We start from the raw sequence: 20,650 nt of genomic DNA on the forward strand, positions 1-20,650 counted from the left end.
TACGTTTGCTCCACAGCAAAAGATGTAGTTACAGCTGAAAAATTTGGAGCTAAAAATGGAATATTTTTTCCTACCACCTGATTCAGACTTGAGAAATTGATCACAACATCAAGAGAACTATAGCCTCCCAAGAGAACTATAGCCTCCGTGCTTACTGAATGAAGTGGATGGCAACATGACGTAGCTCCACAAACACATTGTCACAGTTTGTGCATCAAAATGGCCTGTGATGGCGGTACCTTCACATTCTTGCTTTTTCTAGCACATGAAAGGTCCACTTTTCAATTAAAGCAGTCCATTTATGATTGCAAAATGACAATAAATCATTACAGGCCAACTTCAATTTGTCCTTGTGCTTCTTACTTAGCACAACAGAAAGTGACAACTGAAAGAAACAGCTGCACGCAGGCAAGATTAAACACCCAACAACATAAACGGTCCTAGCAGCAATGGAATAATTTTTTTGCACTATAAAGTGGCATTATTATCTCTGCATATGCCCACATTATATGGTACAGACTTCTGCACGGATGTGGTGCTCCTTATAAGCACAATATGCAAATGATCGTCCATAACTAAGAGCAAGAGCTACAAAGGAACAGAAGAACAGAACAGCCAATGCCGGACATAGTGTAGTGAATTTGCTTATGTTCCATTTGTTCGACACATTAGTCCAAAAGCAGAGTTTCAATCCCTTTCAACAAGAACATCTTCACACACACAAAAAACTCAGACCTTCTCCATCCCCTGGGGTAAGGCAACAATAGCAGTACTGCAAGCTTTCCTGGATTACATGTCCAGGCATAAACAAGTACTTACATCTTTTCCCAGTTTCATGGTGGGGATGCCATACTGCAGGAGGCCACCGACACGGTCATTCCGCTCAAAAACAGTAACCTCGTGGCCAGCCTGGAAGAGTGAAAACAGACATCTTCCAGTCACCCTTACGAAACGGGGCACAACCCTGAGCCAAGTGCCACCCTCCAACCACCTTTACCCTCTATAAAATTCTGTCATCTGTGTGAAGCCGCAGCTTAGAATAAAAGCACTCATTAGATCAAGTAAAAGCATCAAATTAATCAGTAAGGGAAAATCCAACTGCTATCGCAGATCTCATTGGCATCCCATCAATTTCTTAATTACCAGCAGAAACCTTCCCTGCTCCATCCAGGGGAGATCGCTACAGTCGAGTCCACTTATAACAATATTCAAGTGCACAAAAATGTCATTGTTATAACCGATAATTGTTATAAACAGGTTGCACAAAAAGAAGCATAACAACTGCAAAGAGGGGTCACGGACGCCAAGTGACATGCGAGCTCCGCCGAGGCATCGTTATGGTGGCCCCGAAAGGGGCCTTGTAATAAATATGAGAAGGTTGCCGCGGCTGCCTCTCAGCTTGAGAAATCCTGAAGAAACGCTGGGGTGAAATTGCCAGAAGCATCTCGCAACGTACTTCTCATTGGCTTGCAAGAGAAAACCCCATGTCCGTCAGCCTTGCTTGCTTCACGCGAAGCTTGCCGACATCCTTCTCCATGGCCTCTCTTTGAAGCACTGTATCTAGTCGCCACCTGGCTGAAAGTCCACACTGTTAATCAGCAGGGCAAACTGCTTCACCTTTGTGGCCAGAATAGGCCCGGTGATAGGCAATTTCTGGGCACGGGCACCAAGAAACCACTCATAGAGGGCCTCCTACACCTCCTTATAGGCACCTTGTCGAACGCGCTTGCGCCCACTGTCAAGTAAGCACTTTTCTTTGTCGAACTTCTCAGCGGAGCGGATGATCGTCGACACCGTCGGTTGTGATAGTGCGTACTTCTTAACCAAGTCACACACTTTCTTACCGTCTTTGTAATCCTTCACGATCCTGCACTTAGTCTCCAAATCGATAGCCGTGCGCTTTCTTTTCACCGGCAACGTCATCCAATAATCAGCGGGCGGATCAGCCATCTTCCGGCCGTTTCGGCGGCGATACAAATGAGACGCGGAAGCCACGTGACCAGGAATGACTTCGACGCAATCAACTAACACAAGCAACCAAATATGTTGGCAGAACTGCGGAGAATGAGGGGCGAGCGAGCAGATCAGTGCTGTTGGCACGTTGGCGAGGTCCATTCATGTTTTGGAGGGTGGCGCGGCGCAGAGCTACGAGTGCAGCCCATTTGTGTTCGGAGAGGTGGAAAGGCAGCGGGAGTGAGGCGCACGAGGCTGGCGATGTGGAAAAGGCCGGAAAACAGGTTGTATTGTATGAGGGTGCAGCGGCCGGAATTTTTCTTTTCGTTTTCTCTTCAAAGATTTCGCAATCCACTACCTTTTACCACAAGCACTCAGGAACCAGCTTTCATTGTTATAACCGATAATGCGGCAGAGGGGGCATTGCAGTAAGTGGGTTATTTTACCGTAGAAAACATACAAAACGACGGTGCAACGGCTTCTCATTGTTGTAACCAATATATTGTTAAAACAGGTATCGTTATAAGTGGGTTCGACTGTATTAAGGAAGGTGCGTGAAAAGATGAAGGAGGCAAACACACCTTGTTGAGTTGAGCGGCGGCAGCCAGGCCAGAAGGCCCGCTGCCCACTATGGCCACCTTCTTGCCCGACCGCTGGGACGGTGGGTCGGCATGGATCCAGCCCTGCTCGAAGGCATGGTCGATGATGGCACACTCAATGTTCTTGATGGTCACTGCTGGTTCATTGATGCCAAGCACACAGGCACCCTGCAGACATTGAAGGCACATTTAAAACAAGCAAACTTTGCTGCATTGGGCCTCCCAACAGAAAAGAAATACTGATCCAGTTCTAATAACTCGCTGCTGGCTAAGTTTAATATGCCTCATGCATTGCATCAGCAAACCATTTCTTAAATATATTGCAAATTATTTATTCTCTATGTTATCAATCTTTATTAAAAGCTGCTAATTTATCTGGAGACGCCTGACAGACGAATAACTGTACTGAGTACATGAACCTCACATTACATCATGCGAGAGAATTAAAGCACAAAACAAAAGAATAGCAAGGTTATCAAAACATAAAAGCTATGACTGATGACCATCATTGCATAAAATTTCTACTGATAGGCATTATAGACTCCCAAAAATCTATGGTCATAAAGAGTGCTGGTAATGATGCATAATCGAGTGCCCACAATCCTATCTCCACTGCTAGAACTGCGTTCACCATGCAGTGATGTATGTATGAAATGGAACGCAAAGGAATTGCGTGAGATGCGTCCACATTTTCCACAAGCAATTTTTCCACCAAATGCCTGGCTCACTAGAAGTGTCCTACCGCAGTCAGGGAAGGGGGGAGGAGGTGAGCTAGCCCTCCGTGCTCACCTCACAGGGGGCCGGGCAGACACGGCCCGTGAACTCTGGGAAGTTGTTGGTCTGCAGCAGTTGGGCCAGAGCCTCCTTCCAGTCTTGCTGCACACAGGGACACGCAAGAAGAAACCACCATTTTCGGTAAAGAATCCACTTGGAAGCTCTGAGAGATGTGTCCGGTATGAGTGATGTATCAAATACAGCTCTTCATAAGGGATTCGTTAGAATAACCCAGACCCCTTGCGTGCGGAAGAGCATTTAAGAAGAGCAGGAGAAAATGTTTCTATGCTGCACACAGGTTCATCATGAAAGCAGCGAGACATGATGCAAGTGCTACGCTTTAAGAAGCTTATCCATTAAAGACGACACAGTTTTACACACTTGTATTGCACACTTCATATTATTCTGACACCTTAAGGATTCGAGCACATTTATGTAGTCATAGAAGAGCTATTGCTCTACATGAAAGTCTTTTCAGTACCCATGTTTGGTCTCTACAGGTGAAATGCACTGCTGCTCATTAGAATAGCACAGAAAATGTAGTTCTTTGGGTAAATGAGTCTTTTCAAAAGCTGACTGCATCGTCCTCAGCAAAGCTAAATTTGATGTGGGAACAAGTTCATCATCACCTCTTGACCTGTTCCAAATGGAAGCCATGACAAAGGAGCAAGAATTGTGATCTTTTCTGATCGTGATGAACTCAGGGGAACATGCTTGACTATCTCACATTCTCATCAGCATGCAATGGTGACTTACCCTGAACACGAGGTCATTCCACTTGGGGATGATGTTCCCCAGTGGGCAACCATGCGATGACTGGCAGAATGGAACACCGCACTCCATGCATCTGCACATGGTGCCCAGCCCATTCATATGTATTTCAATTTTTCCCACACAGATTTCGCATCAGGCAAAGGGATGCATATGGTAGCTATAGTGAGCATGGTATATACGAAGCAAAGTACAGCAAAACAGTTATCTTTATGGTAATTCAATCTGCATGAGAAACAGTACGCATGGAGCCACAATCACACTGGAAAAGAACCGATGTGCTAAACTAATTATTTTGCATTTCCTGTCATTCGTACCATGGAATCAGTCCTCATTCAAAAATTGCACATATAAGCACTAGCATCCCAGTTCCCTCTGTAAAAGCTGGCGTGAAACTTTGAGCATGAAATGATTTCTATGAGCACATCAATGAGAGCGAGATGTGCTGACGAGTGGGCTTACCTGGCAGCCTGGACACGAATGTTCTTGCGGACACCCTGGCGGTTGTAGATCTCCTTCCAGTCCTGCATGCGCTGCATTGCTGGCCGGTACGGCTCTGTCTCACGCTTGTACTTCATGAATCCCCTGCGTCATACGAGATTGTGCCCAATAAAACTTCTAAGCATGCGGCCAAACCTCGTCATAACAAAGTAGCCTTCAAAGCAAAAATGAGCTTTTTTTATATAGCCGATATTTATAATAAAAAGTGATGCATCAATTAGCACAAACGATTTCGCTATCGGAGGTTTGCCAGGCTCTCTTTCTTGCAGTTGCTACTGCAAAGCTCTTACTGTCTGCATATGCAGACATTCCTTACCTTTAACCTTAGATAGCACTAAACAAATGGGAAGACTGCACAGTCACAAACATTTCGGCCGAGTTACCCGACTCCACAAGCCACGCAGTGTCCAGAAATGAAGCGCTAAAACAAGGTTGCCTTCCTCTCTTACAGCTACTTTGTCATATGTCATTGTGGGGAGGGGAAGGTCAGTTGCCACATTAGCCCACACTGGCACCAGCACTGAAACTCAAGATAGCAATGGGAGCCAGGTTTCCATGGAGAGTGGCACTGGACGCACAGCCTTGGAAAGCAGGGCAACAATCCCAGAGGCTCGAGTCGAGGGAAAGCAAGTAGAGTTTGATTTGAGGGGAACACAAAGGCTAAATACTGTGCACTAAATTCCTCCATTCCTGCCGAGTGGTTAGGAAAAATTCCTTTGGCCCAACACTGCCTGCCGTCACCACAGCCCTTAAGCTGCTGAAGGTGTTCCTCACGGATGAAAAGAAAGTGGTGCAGTACCACTTTAATGGCACTCAAGGTGCAGGACCTTATAAATAAGGAGTGCTGCTTGTAACTTTTATTTGTTTATCACTACCTTTTATTCTTACTGCCAAACTTGTTACCAATGTTCATCCCAGACAGTGACTTTACCTGCTCACTGCCAGACACGAAAACTGCTGCAGTACAAGCGTGCCCTGCCAGGGCCGCCGCACTACGAGTTCCTTCTATGGCACATGAAGAACGAGAGAAGTGAGACGCACCGGATCTTGTCGAGATTCTCAAGCTGCTTCTTCTTAGCCTCTCCATCGGGCACCACTTCCTCGATGTCGCCCACTTTCTCCACCGGTGCGGGGGCAGCAGGCAGTGCTGCAGGGACCCGGTCATTCTGCAGGGAGAGTGCCGCCTGCTCCTCGGCCATCTGCTTCAGCGCCCGCTGGTACTCCTTAGGGAACACCTGCACGTGACCAAGAACCAACAAGAAGTTGGAATCTGAGCTAATTCAAAGTCATTTAGTAGGCATGTGCGAACAGTGGTTTTTTGGTTCGAAGCGAATATTGTGAATACTTCTAGCACACAAAAAAAAGTTGTATGGTACAGTGCACATTTTAAAAATCATGTATACCGTATAAACGCATGTAAGGACCGCACTTTTTTTCCAGATTTGAGGGTCAATTTTCGGGGTGCGATCCATACACACAATTTACGAAAAAAAGCTTTTTAAAATTAAGAACACACCAATGAGGAAATCAGCAGCATTTATTCTACGTTCAATTGCCACTCGCGGTGTATTGCCACTGTGAGCTGGCCAGTGCACTCTCATCCCACAAGAAGTCGCGCAGCACGTCCGCTGTCAATGCGTAGCCGTTGTTGCGCGCTTCCATCACTTAGCAGAGCAGCACTTCTTCCGGTTCAGGAAACTTGCATGGCTTGCCTCGGAAAGCGCGCTTTTTGCAGCTGGTGTTCCTCAATGCATCCTTTTGGTTGCACCATCGTTGGACGCACTTCTCATCTACGTCGAATTTCCTGTCCGCCGCAAACTTGCTGTGTTCAATAGCAAACTCCAAGCCGTGTAGCTATTAAGGTGCTTGCCTTATCGTGCTAAAACTGCTAAAGCTACAACGCTCCGCAGCAGCACGCGAAAGCCGCAACTAACACCTGTGCCTCGGACAGCAACAAAATGCTGGAGCTGATGCCGATATGAAAAGCGGGAGCTCGCTGTGGAGGAAAAAGTTGACGATGATGATAATAAGCCGCGGCCTCTGATGCCATCCGTGGGCGGCATCTGGAAGCTTCTGTGCGCATGCGTCGCCTCCGCAATGACGTGCGCCATTGCTCGCAGCCGGAGCTGACCGCACAGGTCACGGCGCGTGCATTTCGAAGGCTATTCACACATGGGTCGTGTGGAAATTATGGGTGCGGCTCTTACACGGATAATATTTTTTTCTAATATTTCCTTCAGGAAAATAATGTGCGGCCCATACACGGGTGCAGCCCTTAGACGCGTTTATACGGTATTTCGAACACACAAAGCCATTACCAGAGAAAAGAAAAAGAGAATGCATTGAACTTCATCGCATTCATTGAAGCGTGTCAACGTCCTGCAAAAGGGGCCATCAAAAATTGGGGAGTTGGCCTACATGCAGAGCTGGCACATTCGGGAGGTGTGAGGCCTATTATGAGACCTATTACTGTGATTGCGTCCTTGCCCAGCTGTTGCTTTTAAGTGACGAATCCATAAACACCTGCTAGCGAGTGTGCAGGGTTCTCCATTAGGGGTAAGCCAAGTTTCATCGCAGTGCTTCCACCCATGGACCTTTCCAACCCTCTCCCACCCAGGCCCCTACGGTCAAAACGCAGTGCAAAGATGACATAAGGTATTGTAACATGTACAAAATATTACTGAGCAGTAGTTTTTACTAGTAGATGGGACAGGTCCAAAAGAGTAAATGCATGGGGGAAACTTGGCGCTGCCATTAGATGACTGGGGGGAAGGCATACTTTGTACTTTGCAGTTTGTTACTGCACTTTTTGCAACAAATAATTTGGAAGCCAGTGTGCTTCATCTGTCCACTGCTGCTTCTATTTGCCTCACAAGGTACACTCTTCAAACCTTCTCTGGTCACTGTCCTCGTCTGGTACACCATTGCTCAAAACTCTGCCTAGAAGCTACTTGTACACAAAACACATCACCAAACATCGACCCTCATCAATTAATACCAACAATTCCTTATGTACTGCATGTCTTGTTCTTGCCTGCTGACAAGCTATCTAGTAGTGAAGTTGCCTATAAATCACCATGTCCCTAATCATGTAAAGCATTAACCGTGTCGAAATAATCTCCCTGGGCTCTGTCAGCTGTAAACTGCATTAATTCACGACCACAGCTACACTCAACAGGATCCCTCACAAAGCGAGAGCCAGGCTTGTTGCACGTCAGGACAGCGAGTGGAAGCAGAGCTTTTAACATATCAGTAGAATCTCGACGATACAAATCTCACGGGGTCGTTAAAGATGTTCTAGAACGAACAGAAGTCGTATGCAGCAGCGTGGAAAATGCATTCAAGAAGATCTGTTTCCAACTGACGAAATTTATATACAGCCATGTGGCCAGCCACAGCTCGCTACCCGCGGTGTGTACAGCAAAACCGACGATCACAATGCTGGTCATGGGGGGTTGCATGCTGCTACTTACGGCTTGCGGCACAGGCCGCATGACTGAAGAGATAATGGTGTCAGCAGTGTATGCGCAGCGTTTGATGCTCGAGGGAGCGTCATGGCTCATGCATTCATATCATCTATAGTGGCGCGTGAGAAAGTGTTAGGAACAACTGAAATATGGCACATTGTACACAATGATGCCGGCTGGGGTAACAGATTTTTAATTATTGCTCCTTCAAAGCAAAGCCATCAGGTACCCTGACTTGCACTATGTGACAACTATATGTAAGCTGCTCTGTGCAAGAGCACATGAAATCATTAAGATCAGAAAACCCCTTCACACTGAGTAAGATTATGACTACACCACTGAGTGCATGTGATTTATGTGCAAGATGACATGTATACCTTGACAAAGAGCTTGGCTGAGTCGGGCCACTTGGACAGGAGCGAGGCAGCCACTGCAGATCCTGTCAGGTCATAAAACTCTCGAATCAGGGACTCCACCTGGTCCAGGTCTTCGGCCAACTCCAGCGGCAGCAGGTCCACCATGATCGCATTGCACTTGTTATGGAATGTGCCCTCCCTGCAGCAGTGGTGCAGCCACCCCACATTCGTTGTTCAGTACCACATCGGTGATATGGCACTAGGCAGTAGTCTGCTACAAGTAGACATCTGGTTACTGAAACAGGAATTCACTGTGAAAAATGCTAGTGCTTCGAATCTGAGCCTATCCTCAAAAGCCACTGCAACTTTAGTTCTGAGAACCTGTCAAGGAAACTGTTCAGAGATCATTTCTGCTTGGTTTGACAATTGAGCAAATGATCATTTGTTGGAACTGGATGTGCCAAGCTAGAAAAGCAAGAAGGAAAAGGTTTAATTTAGATGGCACCATTTCCCTGTGGCCATCTTGACACCCACATTACAGATCTCCAAAGAACAGCCATTAAAATATGCCACGAAGCATGCACAATCAATCCTTAATCCCTTTTTCATGAAGAATTAAGGTTGTTTATAGAATTTCGTGTATTTCATACAGTCCTGCTGTTCCATCAAAATTATTTTATGACCACAAAGTGTCCATTAAGTCATGCCAATGAACTCCAATCAGCTGCTAACGTAGTATATGCCAAGCTCTCACCAGGCATGCCAGCCCATTTCTTTCACAAAAATGATGCATACGCACGTGTCTAGGACGTAAGCAATGCCACCAGACATGCCGGCCGCAAAGTTTCTCCCTGTGGGCCCAAGAATGATGGCCAGGCCGCCCGTCATGTACTCACAGCCATGGTCACCCACACCCTGCGCATGTGTCACACGGAAACTGCAGTCAGCCAATGGAATGGAAAAAAAGTTCAAAGCCCATGCCCTATTCAGCACCATACATAATTTTCTTAAAACAGTCTTTTCATAAAAACTGCTACAGAAGCACTGCCAATAAGACATAGCCCTATGTACAGTACTCACGGATTGAAATAGGACATTCGGAGCGCTAGCCTTGCAGTGCCACGCAGGCATGTGGTAAACCACAGGCCGGCTGATTGGCTACTGGAAGGAACAATTCTGCTTTGTAGATGTTCTCCCTCTCGCGCCATACCACAATGCACCACCTTGGTTCCATGAGCGTCTACGGGCGGCGCTCCATGAAGCGACGGCCACGCGCTCCGAATGTCTTATTTCAATCCGTGAGTACTGTACATCTTTCATCACACCTTCACCCATCATTAATGCCCTGAGGCAATAAATCTCGCCTAAAAAAAAAAAAAGGACAGTCCTATGGTAACTGAAGAACAAAGCAAAAGTGAGAAAGCACCAAACAGTTTCAGCAGGTGCACTCGATTAGTCCATCCACATAAAAAACTGCAGCAGAAAGATGTTTTCAAACAAGTGAGTGATGAAACGAAAATGTAGCTATAAAAGCTCTCGGAGCACACCACACTGCCAAAAAATTCACAACTACTTTTGCTGAAGTTCTTACTGATTCCATCAGTCTACCACAAGGTACCATGCAAAAAAAAGTGGCACAATTCAAGAAGCACGGACACACATACCTCAATGACAGCAGTAGCACCAGAGTTGCGTACACAAAAGCGCTCGGCAGCAATTCCGCGGAAGAACGCCCGGCCCGAGGTTGCTCCGTAGAGGCACACGTTGCCCACAATGACATTCTCCTCAGACTTGAACTCTGGCGGCAGGTCCTTTGGTGGGAAGATGACCAGCTCACCTCCCGACAGACCCTGCATGCATGCACGAAAAGCAGCACTACTGAAGGCGTCCTACCTTGTCATTTATATTACAAAATGCCCAGAAAACACATAACCACATTACGGGACAAATGTTTCAGCATGCCTTAATGAGGTTTTACTGGAGCATGATGTTGAGAATAGTGAGACAACTGTCTACAAGTCCATGACACCAAGCTGTCTGCTCATGGCCACAATTAGATTTCATTGCATTTTCTTGTAAAGGGCTGTTAACAAGGGTTAACCTAAGCAAACTTGTACCCACTGTATAACCGGTGGGTACCCACCAGCGCTCGGGATCAAACTCCACACCGTGAGAGGAGGAAACCTAAGCAAACTCAGCCCTTCTCTGGCCATTCATACATCCCAGGCATGCAGCAGCTAGCGTAGCATTCACTGACATTCATCGGGGGAAATACCACGTAAAATTTGTAAACACACTGGTACCTCAGAAAGCACATTAAGCTTTCTCTCTCAAATGGAACTACTTTTTTCCTGTTTCAAAGTTTGCCACAACATCCCCCCGAACCAAGAAACGAGCTAGCCAAGTGAACCTCGCATCTCAAATCATAAAGTGCAGATGTTGCTCGGTTCATGTCTCCTCACCTTGCCAACATAGTCATTGGCATCACCCTCCAGGGTGACATACACGCCCCGTGACAGGAAGGCGCAGAAGCTCTGGCCCGCAGAGCCCTTGAGGAATACGTTGATGCGGGAACCTTCGGGCAAGCCATGCTCGTCATACTTCCTGCACCGTGCAGCAAACGTAGTAACCAACCCGAGTGTTCTATTTACTGACACACCAAACGGTGGAATAGCTTTCAAACAAGGCAAATCGTCAGAGCAATAAGAAACCTGAGTAGTCGATATATCATACGGCTACTGGGAAAAGGTGGACAGCTGTTTTGGCTTCTCACCATTAAAGGGACCGTGAAGTTGTACTCGAATACTCACACAAAGACCGCCTCTACAGACTTATTGCTTTAGAATATGACCATCAAAATCATTTCAGGGTCCCTTTAAAAAGAAAAGAAAACATCATCTTTGGCCCACCACCTGAACCCAATATGACAATCCATGCTAGGCCATTCTTACTCTCATCATTACAGGAAGGCAGAATCCACCTCGTCAAAGAATCATTATTTTGAAAAAAAAAAGATAGAAAATGCATTATTCGAAAGACTAAAATCTCTGAATTCATAACATTCCTATTTTGTAATCAATATTTCATCGAGAATATATATCAGTTTATAAAATTTATGTGAGCTGCATTCTTGTTTTCCCAATCAAATTGGGAGTGCTTGTGAATTCACGTAATATCTGCCATCAGAGTAAAAAGAACCTTAATGTTTGTTTTGGATATAACTAAAGATCCAAGGTATGCAATGTGAAAGTATGATCTTTAGTTTATGCCTTTGAATTTTTTAGTCTTCCTCATCATCAAATCACATGAAAATTGCAAATACTTTACACTGTAAATAAATTTCTAACTGACCTATAAAGAAAAACTCTCACAACAAAGAATTGCTCACACTTTTCACAGTGTTAATGTGATGAGCAAGTACAGTCATGGACAAAAATTTGCGGGATGTGGATTTGTGGAAAAAAATTTATTTCTGCGTTGCCTCGCTAACCAGGGAGACATTTTTCTTCTAGCAGATGGAGCACGAACGTCTCCTCATGCTTCTATACATTTCAGTGATCTGCTGTGCTTGACCACGCCGCAATAAATTTTTTTTTCTGTGAATCTGCATCCTGCAAACTTAATTTTGTTCGTAGCTGTACATATCCAATTATCCAGGAACAGCAACCCTTATAGAGCTTTTGCAAAAAAAAAAGACAATAGTTTTCTTTTTTTGACAAACATGGCACAAGCATGCTAATATTCTGTTACTATTAGCTTGAAAGAAATAGTAAGCACCTAAAAAATTCAAATCAACAACTAGTGCACAGTTGAAAACACAAGAAACTTCAACAGCAACAAAAGTAATAATTCATGTAGCTTCAAATCGACTGAAGCGGACATTCCTAAATTTCCTTTTGTTTACTTGAAATGTAAATAAATGAAGCACACGGTGACAGAGGTAAATGTGATTAACCAACAAGAGGACAAAGACAAGTCCTCTTGTCGAAACGTTGGCAAGCACCCTGAGGCTTTCCCCTCCCTTGTTCACGAACTCTTATCCACGGTGCATGAGGCGTATGAAGTGAAAAGCAAAAACAATCGGGTGTTATGTGCCTAACCCTACATGCATGAGGGATGTGTCCTCACTTGGCAATGTGGTAGCTCAGGGTGGTGGCGAAAGCGCGGTCTTCATTAGTGATGTCCATGTGCAGGGTGACCTCCTTGGATCGGCCCTCGAGCACTGCCTTGGACTGCTTGATCAGGAGGTTGTCCTGCATGATGCACATACAGACAAGGACACGAAGTTCCGTCTAACTGGGCACACCACAAGGAAGGGAGATGGTGCAGTGCAGGATATAAGAGAGAAGCCTTGGTTAATGTGGAGCTAAATGAGCATAAAAGAGTGAATTGAAAAAAATGAGCAAGTGAAGGAACAACTGAGTGAAATAATGTGTGAATGATTGAGCCCAGAGTAGATGATTGAATGCTGAACAGTGAGCGATAGGATGAGCAAACAAGACGCGAAAGAGTGAGCCCATGGGAAAGGGAAAAACAGTGAGGGAGTAAAGAAATCTGTTTACACATTCAAAGCTAGACAGAATGAATGTGAAGTAGTCTATCTTTGCATTGACAAGTTACAAGGCCTAAGATGCGCTCAAGCTGTACCTACTATACATCAGAAATGACAAGACTGTCAGGAAGAAAAAAATGAGTATGATTATGTTTTTGCATTATTGTGTTTGACAATCTCAGCTGTTGCATGCTTCTGCTGCACAAACTGCCTGGCATCATACAGGTGCCACTGCATCTCATGGCTACACTTTTAGCCTATTCTGATCTCCTCCTGTTCTTCAACCAGCACAGCTTTCAGAAGCATCGAGTGATCCCATGATCTGCGAGTAGGCAGCGTGCGCAGACGTCCAGAAGCCCGTGGTGACAACATGGTGCACGGTCACATGACCAGCCATGCTAGTGAATATGCATTCCCATGCACAGTCAAAAGTTCATGGAACTCAATATTAGCAAAAAAATTAACATATTTCCTGCCTTCGCATGTGCCTTGAAATCAATATATGCATGCTTAATTCTGAGGTTGCAATTTACACACTGCACCCAAAAATTACACAATGCACACACTGTACCTCAGGTGTCAAGAAACCAAAATTCCTTCATTAACATCGCGCTCCATAAAGTCTTCATGGCGGGTGTATGTCTTTTAAAACAAATAATATGTCATCAAGTCAGTGTAGGAAGATTGCCATCCTAACAAGTCCATTGGAAATATGGAGCTAAAAAACCAGACAAAATGGGCCATTCAGAAATGCTATAACAGTTGTCAGTAAACTATAACTGATTTCTCTGAACATAACAGCAATGCAACTTTCTTTACAAAGTCGGTTTCTAAACCGAATCAAACCAGTTCGTTCTTGAGTATGTCAACCTTAGTTGTTCTAGAGATTAACATAGATTATCTAATTCTGAAATCAATTTTTTTTTTCATTTTGCCAAGTTCCTCCTATTACGGAATGCCTCGATCGCAGGTCTTTATAGCAATGAACAGATAAGAAAAGTTTTGATAACAATACCAAAAAGCTCTTTTGAGCACTTTGGCAAGACTCTACCAAACTCTAATATCTTCATTCCAATTAACACTAATTAGGGTCGGTTCAAGAGAACCCAGCGCACATACCATGCGCTTGCCCAGTTCAAAGTCCTGCGCGATACTGCCTCCGCGGACGTTGGTCCCAGGCCGGAGGCTCAGTGCATTGAGGAGGATGGCGTTGAGGTTGAGGAGCTTTGCCTTGGGGTTTCCCTCGTTGGGGCACACACGCAAGAGGTCCGTGCGGCCAACAGCTTCCTGAAGGCTGTGCAGGCCCAGCTTGGCCAGATGTCCCCGCACCTGCACGAAAATCCATTATCAGTACTGTATCCATATGCACTTGCTGAAAAAACATGAAAACGAACCCGAAACATGAACAAAGCAGCAGAGATTTTGGTTAGTGGGTACTAAAATGATGGTGCAGTTGGTTTTCCATTAAACAGAGTAGTTAACACACATTGGATGTTAAAGTAAATTATGATATGTATATTTAACAGCGGTCCACTTCAAACCCCTCAATTTGCTATTTGTGTTTAAATTGTTGTATGTGCATACATTTTGTCCAAGAAAGACAGCACAACAACTGGAATTTCTGAACAATAACTTTCAGCTCCAATGCAATCAGCTGTCAGCAAACTAAACTCACAATTAACTGCCACACGTGGGTGCTTTTCTATGAAGTGAGCTAGCACCCTGCCCCCCTCCCCCTCACTGCCTACCATTTTTACTTATACGATCATAATGTGTTATGAACAAATGACATGCAAATAGAAAAACTAATGCAAAGATAAAAATAATAAACAATATGAATGAATAAAATACCAACAATGTTTCTTATCATAGTGAAAGAGGGGTCAAGGCCATCAGAAAGTATAATAATCATACAACCAAGTATTTAAACTTCCTGAATTTATACCCTCTCATTCTGCTATTGGCCCATGAATTTTCCTGTTCACTTTTTATTTGTCCTCGTAGGACATGATTACATGATTCATATATCAATGGGTTATTCAGGAGCCACCTGACCCTGCAGAGTGTTTCACAAAGTGAAAAAGTTATTAAATTCTATTGCCACCTGCATGCAAGACAAGTTCCCTGCGGTCTCCTTGGCGACTGCCAGTACTCTCAATTCATTCAACGAATGAACTCTCTTCTCAGCTTGCTTTTACAAAGAACGAATGTGCCGGTTATAATACAGGACAAACAAGGAGGGCACATTGAGCCCAGCACAAGTTACACAAGGGAAAGGTGGTCAAGCTTTTTTAAATTAAGCCTGCACCTGAGCGCCATTAGAGAACACCAGCAAAAAGGCACCATGCAGGTGAAGTTCAGAGTACCCACCTCTTCGGCCAGAAGGAACAGGAAGTTGACCACATGTTCTGGCTTCCCTTCAAACTTTTTGCGCAGTTCAGGGTCCTGGAAAAGATCTTCGTTTAAGTTGAAGCTCGCAACAAATCTCACATGAAAAAGCACAGTGGAAGAACAACTACAACTCTAGGCAGCAGCACAATGAAATCCCTTCAATGGCCATGCAAACAACAAAGAAAATATCAAGAAATTACTATAAGCCTGGGTCCTGTGTTCAGAAGCAGCAATATGTTTAGTCATACGTTGAACCCTGAATGAATGAATGAATGAATTCACTGGGAGAGCAAGAAAGCTGAATTTGTTCCTTCACTAATTGTGAGCTTCATCACATACTGCTCATGCACAGTGTGCATCATACTCATGTACACTATAAGTAGAATCTCGGTGATACGCATCTCACGGGGTCGCGAAAAAATTCGTATCATCCGAAATTTTGTATCGTCCAAATGAACAAAATTTATATGCAGAAGCATGAAAAATGCATTCACGCAGATCTGTTTATGGCTGGCAAGATTTATTCGCTGCGGTGCGGCCACAGCTCTATACTTGTGGTGCGTACCACACGATTAGCGATTGCGACTTTGGCGATGTGTGGGCCGCGCACCGCCGCTCACTGCGCGCGGTGCGTACTGGTGATGTGCGGGCCGTGCACCGCCGCTCACTACACATGGTGTGCACGGCGCGATTAGCGATCGCGACGTCAGTAATCTATGGGCAGTGCTTAGTGCTCAAGGGTGCGGTCGCGGCTCGCGCATTCGTATCATCCATAGAGGTAAGGGAGAAAGTTCGGAACATCCGAAATTCTGCACATCGTAAACAATGCACTCTGGCCGGGGAATTTCGCCAATTCGTATCATTGAAAAATTCGTATTAACCGGGTTCGTATCACCGAGATTCTACTGTATGTTCTTGAGCAGTGTGCAGCAGGCTGCAAAGAGCAAAAAAATTAAACAGCAGCTGATGGCTTTCAGGTAATGCACTGATGTTCACCTGACCTCTATTCTATGTGCCTCTGCTTTTGTGCAAGTGTTACCACTAGAACTCGGCATCTGCGGCTAAATGTCGCTTACTTCATTTGGAGGGCAGTGTGCCACTCGAGCACTCTACACAAGTCTGACACCATGCAACTTTACACTGTGTAGTTCCCTCCCACCAGTTTAATCTGTGCCGCCTGATACATGACTCAACTTAGAAACAATGTCAATGTGTTGCAGTTCCCTGCAGTTTTATGAACAGGTGTCATGAAAACAAGACAGTTCCCGGTACCTTCCACAGTCCCCTGTTGGAACTGCTTGACAAGATAGACTGTACAAGAGCTGGCATAAAGCAACAGAGTGGCATATGCAGTAGGTTTTGCCTCATCCGAAGGAAGAAAAAATTTCAAAAAAAAATAGGAAAGAGGGAGACACAAAAATTCAGCATTCAACCTCCCCTATGCAGACAAATGCTGTTTTTCACTGTTCATAAAAAGTGGAGTCGCTTTCATCCAGCACACTTCCGATGCACCAGCCTAAAATGCATGCATTTTGCTCGGGACCATTTTACCTGCTTCAGGTTAAATATATTGTAATGATAATTTACTGCACTTTCACTTTTGTGTGATGCAACATCCAGTGCACGCCATGCTCTCCTTTGGTGATAGGCAATTACTGGCACCACTGGCCTTCCAGCTAGCACCCTTCACATTTGACTGAATGCTTCATGTTCTAATTGCAGCCTCAAAACCTTCAAACAGGTACATGTCGATCATACAAGATCAAATTGTTTCATTTTATATTTCATAAGCCCGTTAGTCTCAATACAATTGTTACATAATGCATGTCTACTGACAAAGTGGAGCAACATACAGACAAAAAGCAAGGGAATAGAAAATTCCACTCAACACAATAGCAGTTAAAGATGGAGCAAAACAATCAAAAAGAAAGAACAGCTATGGACACCATCAACCCTCTCTAGGTTGCACATAGTAAAGGCCATAGACACAGTTTTTTTAGAGAAACAGACACCATCAACTGACCTGTGTTGCTATGCCGACGGGGCAGGTGTTGAGGTGGCACTTGCGCATCATGGTGCAGCCCATGACAATGAGTGGCGCTGTTGAGAAGCCAAACTCATCCGCACCTAAGATGGCCGCCACCATGACGTCGAAGCCTGTATGGAGTGAAATGCAAGCACAAGGAATGGCGCATTGATGGGTTTCAAGAGAAAAACCATGTAGAACAGGCATACATAAGCAGGAGAATGAGCTGGTTCATGCTTAAAAGAAAGAAAACACATCAGCACAGCGTTCATATTATTCAGCCCGATTTCTCGAGTGTTGAGAACCTAAGCAATTTTACAGGTGGGCAAAATTAGCCTGCCTACAAGCTGAATTAAAAATCTCAGAGCCGGTTCTCTAACATTTCAGCAAGTGATCAACACACGATTGATGGTCTTTTTGACTACAACTAAGTTGCCAGGATTACAAGCTGCACTGTGTCACAGACAAGCATAGCAGTGGTTGGAGTGGCCCTTGTATAAACACAGTCCATGCCTGGTCTCTTCTCATTTTGCCTTATTTTTCTCTGCGCAAGCAGTCATATGGCAACTGTACATATGCCACATCTGCACTCAATACATACCCATCTTGGTAGGCAAGCACTGCACTACTAAACAGATATTTCATTGGCTACTTTCCTCTGCTTCTCCTTTTCGCAATGTTGCATTTTACTCTATGACTCTTGCAGTTCCATCTGTCATGGCTGATAACTGCTTCATTAAGGCAACTGCTCGGCACATGGCGGCAACAGTCAGACTCGCTCCATTAGAAAACTTTCCACATAACGGCTAATATAGCACTCGGGTGTTACTGGCACAGTGACAACTGAGGCCATAAAGCATCAAACAGAAGGTGGAATGAGTTATCGTTATGGTTACTAAATGTTTATGGTTTAAAACATTAATTTAAAGAATAATAGGCAAAAATAATCGCCATTGATTAAAATGTAACTAAAGAGACAGATAGCTGCCAATGACTAAGAAAATTGTAAGAATTGTATGAATTCTAAGAAATTGTAAGAAGTTTCCTCATATGAAATTAAAACTATGATCGCCAAAACTTGATGCCGACGTAGCCATATCCGAGGCACAGAGACAAGTTCAGCATGCCTACCGGTGCGGATCTGCCCATCAGCTTGAAGGACAATGCGCGACCGCAGATCGTTTTGCACCAGCGTCTGGTGGGTCTCGGCGATGCCCAGCTCCCAGGGCAGGCCGGCACCCTTGATGCCCGTCCAGCTGCTGGCGCCCGTGCCCCCATCGTGGCCAGATATGGTGATGTGCTCCGCCTTGCCCTGCGAGAAGCCACACCTATTGCAGTCAGCTCATCCCTTATCACCGCCTTTTTCAGAAACTTGTATAGAAATTCTATAATCACTCTATGTGAAAGAAAAAAAAGCAGCTTGGATGATGGGAACAAACAGAGAGAGACATGGCCAAATTTTAGCAACCACAGCAGAACACAGAAAATGTCTGTCAAGAGGAAAGCACAGCACACAAAATGAAAATACGACCAAAGACAAGAGGACAAGAGCTGAAAGCTAGGAGTTTTCATGCATATTCTTATTTTACATGTTGCAATCGAACAGCAACCCGCCCATGCTTCTTCCCTTCTTTCAAAATTTCTGTTTTGATCTGCTGCAGAGCTTGCTGCTCTGGCAACAATTTCATATATAATCACTATGTCGCAACTTTATTTTTATGTGTCTTCTACTAATTTTTTTTCTTCATGATTTCAATGGAACTCATAGCATAAGTCAAAATAAAAAATTACATTTGACTGATCAACAAACTTTGTATCCTTCTTGCATTCCCTTGATGTGTCTTCCCTGCATACAACTTTTTTCTGCCCGTGAACGTTGCCTGCAGACATTGGACATCTTCACTAACCTTAAAACTTTCCTGCATTCACCTCTGATGCATATTCACCCAAATTCAATGACCGCATATTTTTACTCTCTGATATTACTTAACTGTACTACCTTCTACACCCTTCTCCTCCAGCCTCTCTCTCCCAAATCCCCTTCCCAATGCAGAGTAGCACGTCTGTACTGTTTCAACCCAGCCTAAATTATGTGTATTTCACTGAAGAGCTTCTCTCTCTCTCTCTCTCTCTGCACCCTCCTAGGGACTGTTGTTCCCTCTCTACAGTCATTGGTAACACTACAAAATGCAATCACAATCTTTTACACTATCATGTATGCACAGTACTTCCACTTTGTGTGTTCTGCCCATATGTACAAAATTCTGTTGAGCACATCCCATGTTCAGCACATAGTTTGTTTCTTAGCAGCACACTGTGCTAAAGGGATCCAGTTGTTAGAAGTTAATGATACCAATAAAGAAATAAATAAATGCACATCTCTGAACCTCACTGCAACCATAGGCGACGAAGCCTATGGTTGGAGCCCACAGTGTTCACAGCGAGCAACAGACAGTACACCAAGAGCAGTAATCTGGAATACGTACCTTGGCCACGCCAGATGCAACCACGCCCACACCAACTTCAGACACCAGCTTGACGGAGATGCGAGCATTGGGGTTCGAGCACTTGAGGTCATAAATGAGCTGGAGGCAAAAAACAAGAACGATTCAATGTGAGTTGCACTACGTGTAAAAATAAGGTTATGTGCCCTAATGGAGAGCCATCACTGAAGCACCCATCCAGGCGTTCAAGCTCTTTCACACCATGACAATGTCCGAGCACTGTATTTTAATTTCTGCTAGAGATTATAGAACAAATAGAATTCAGCCAGACATTATAGAATAAAGAGAGTGAATAAAAACGAACATACACCTCACACAATAAAATCTTGAAGTGTCCTGACAGTACCAAAAATGAGTGTGCCACCTCACAAAGAACCACTGTGGCACAGCACAAAGGAGGAATGACTGCTTTAATCCGGTCCTGCTCTCCTAACACCATTTTTTTTTTATGCTAGTGTCTGTTCCTGCACTTTTATTGTCCTGTAGTTATGTACTAACTCTGTCAACAAAAATTCCCTTCCCATAGACCCCACCAAAGGCCACCATGCTCCGTACATACACCACAGGTATAGGAAGCACCTTCAAACTGAAATAAACTTCTGCGGTGCACCAGCTAAGCAATGCAGCCTGTTGCAGATATGCCCTACCTCAGCCAAGTCCTCGATAGAGTAGATGTCGTGGTGCGGCGGAGGACTGATGAGTCCCACACCCGGTATGGAGTGGCGAGTCTTGGCAATGTCCTTGCTCACCTGCGGC

General features: G+C 44.7%; 1 protein-coding gene across 2 annotated transcripts in view; it reads right to left on the reverse strand.

The window, feature by feature from the left end:
- The window catches only part of LOC144099487 (uncharacterized), a 145,286-nt gene that overhangs the window by 15,067 nt on the left and 109,569 nt on the right, over positions 1–20,650 (reverse strand). For both annotated transcript variants that reach the window (XM_077632827.1, XM_077632826.1), the window contains exons 23-39: positions 20,542–20,643; positions 19,877–19,975; positions 18,522–18,702; positions 17,388–17,521; positions 15,344–15,418; positions 14,093–14,302; positions 12,550–12,674; positions 10,884–11,025; positions 10,086–10,271; positions 9,221–9,336; positions 8,443–8,620; positions 5,640–5,833; positions 4,560–4,682; positions 4,083–4,173; positions 3,342–3,428; positions 2,535–2,720; positions 820–909 (exon numbers count right to left, since the gene is read on the reverse strand). In XM_077632827.1, coding sequence (XP_077488953.1) covers positions 820–909; positions 2,535–2,720; positions 3,342–3,428; positions 4,083–4,173; positions 4,560–4,682; positions 5,640–5,833; positions 8,443–8,620; positions 9,221–9,336; positions 10,086–10,271; positions 10,884–11,025; positions 12,550–12,674; positions 14,093–14,302; positions 15,344–15,418; positions 17,388–17,521; positions 18,522–18,702; positions 19,877–19,975; positions 20,542–20,643 — 2,319 coding nt within the window. The remainder of the gene's footprint in view (positions 1–819; positions 910–2,534; positions 2,721–3,341; positions 3,429–4,082; positions 4,174–4,559; positions 4,683–5,639; positions 5,834–8,442; positions 8,621–9,220; positions 9,337–10,085; positions 10,272–10,883; positions 11,026–12,549; positions 12,675–14,092; positions 14,303–15,343; positions 15,419–17,387; positions 17,522–18,521; positions 18,703–19,876; positions 19,976–20,541; positions 20,644–20,650) is intronic.

The sequence above is a fragment of the Amblyomma americanum genome, chromosome 7 (genome assembly GCF_052857255.1).
Source record: "Amblyomma americanum isolate KBUSLIRL-KWMA chromosome 7, ASM5285725v1, whole genome shotgun sequence".
In the NCBI taxonomy this organism is placed as follows: domain Eukaryota; kingdom Metazoa; phylum Arthropoda; class Arachnida; order Ixodida; family Ixodidae; genus Amblyomma; species Amblyomma americanum.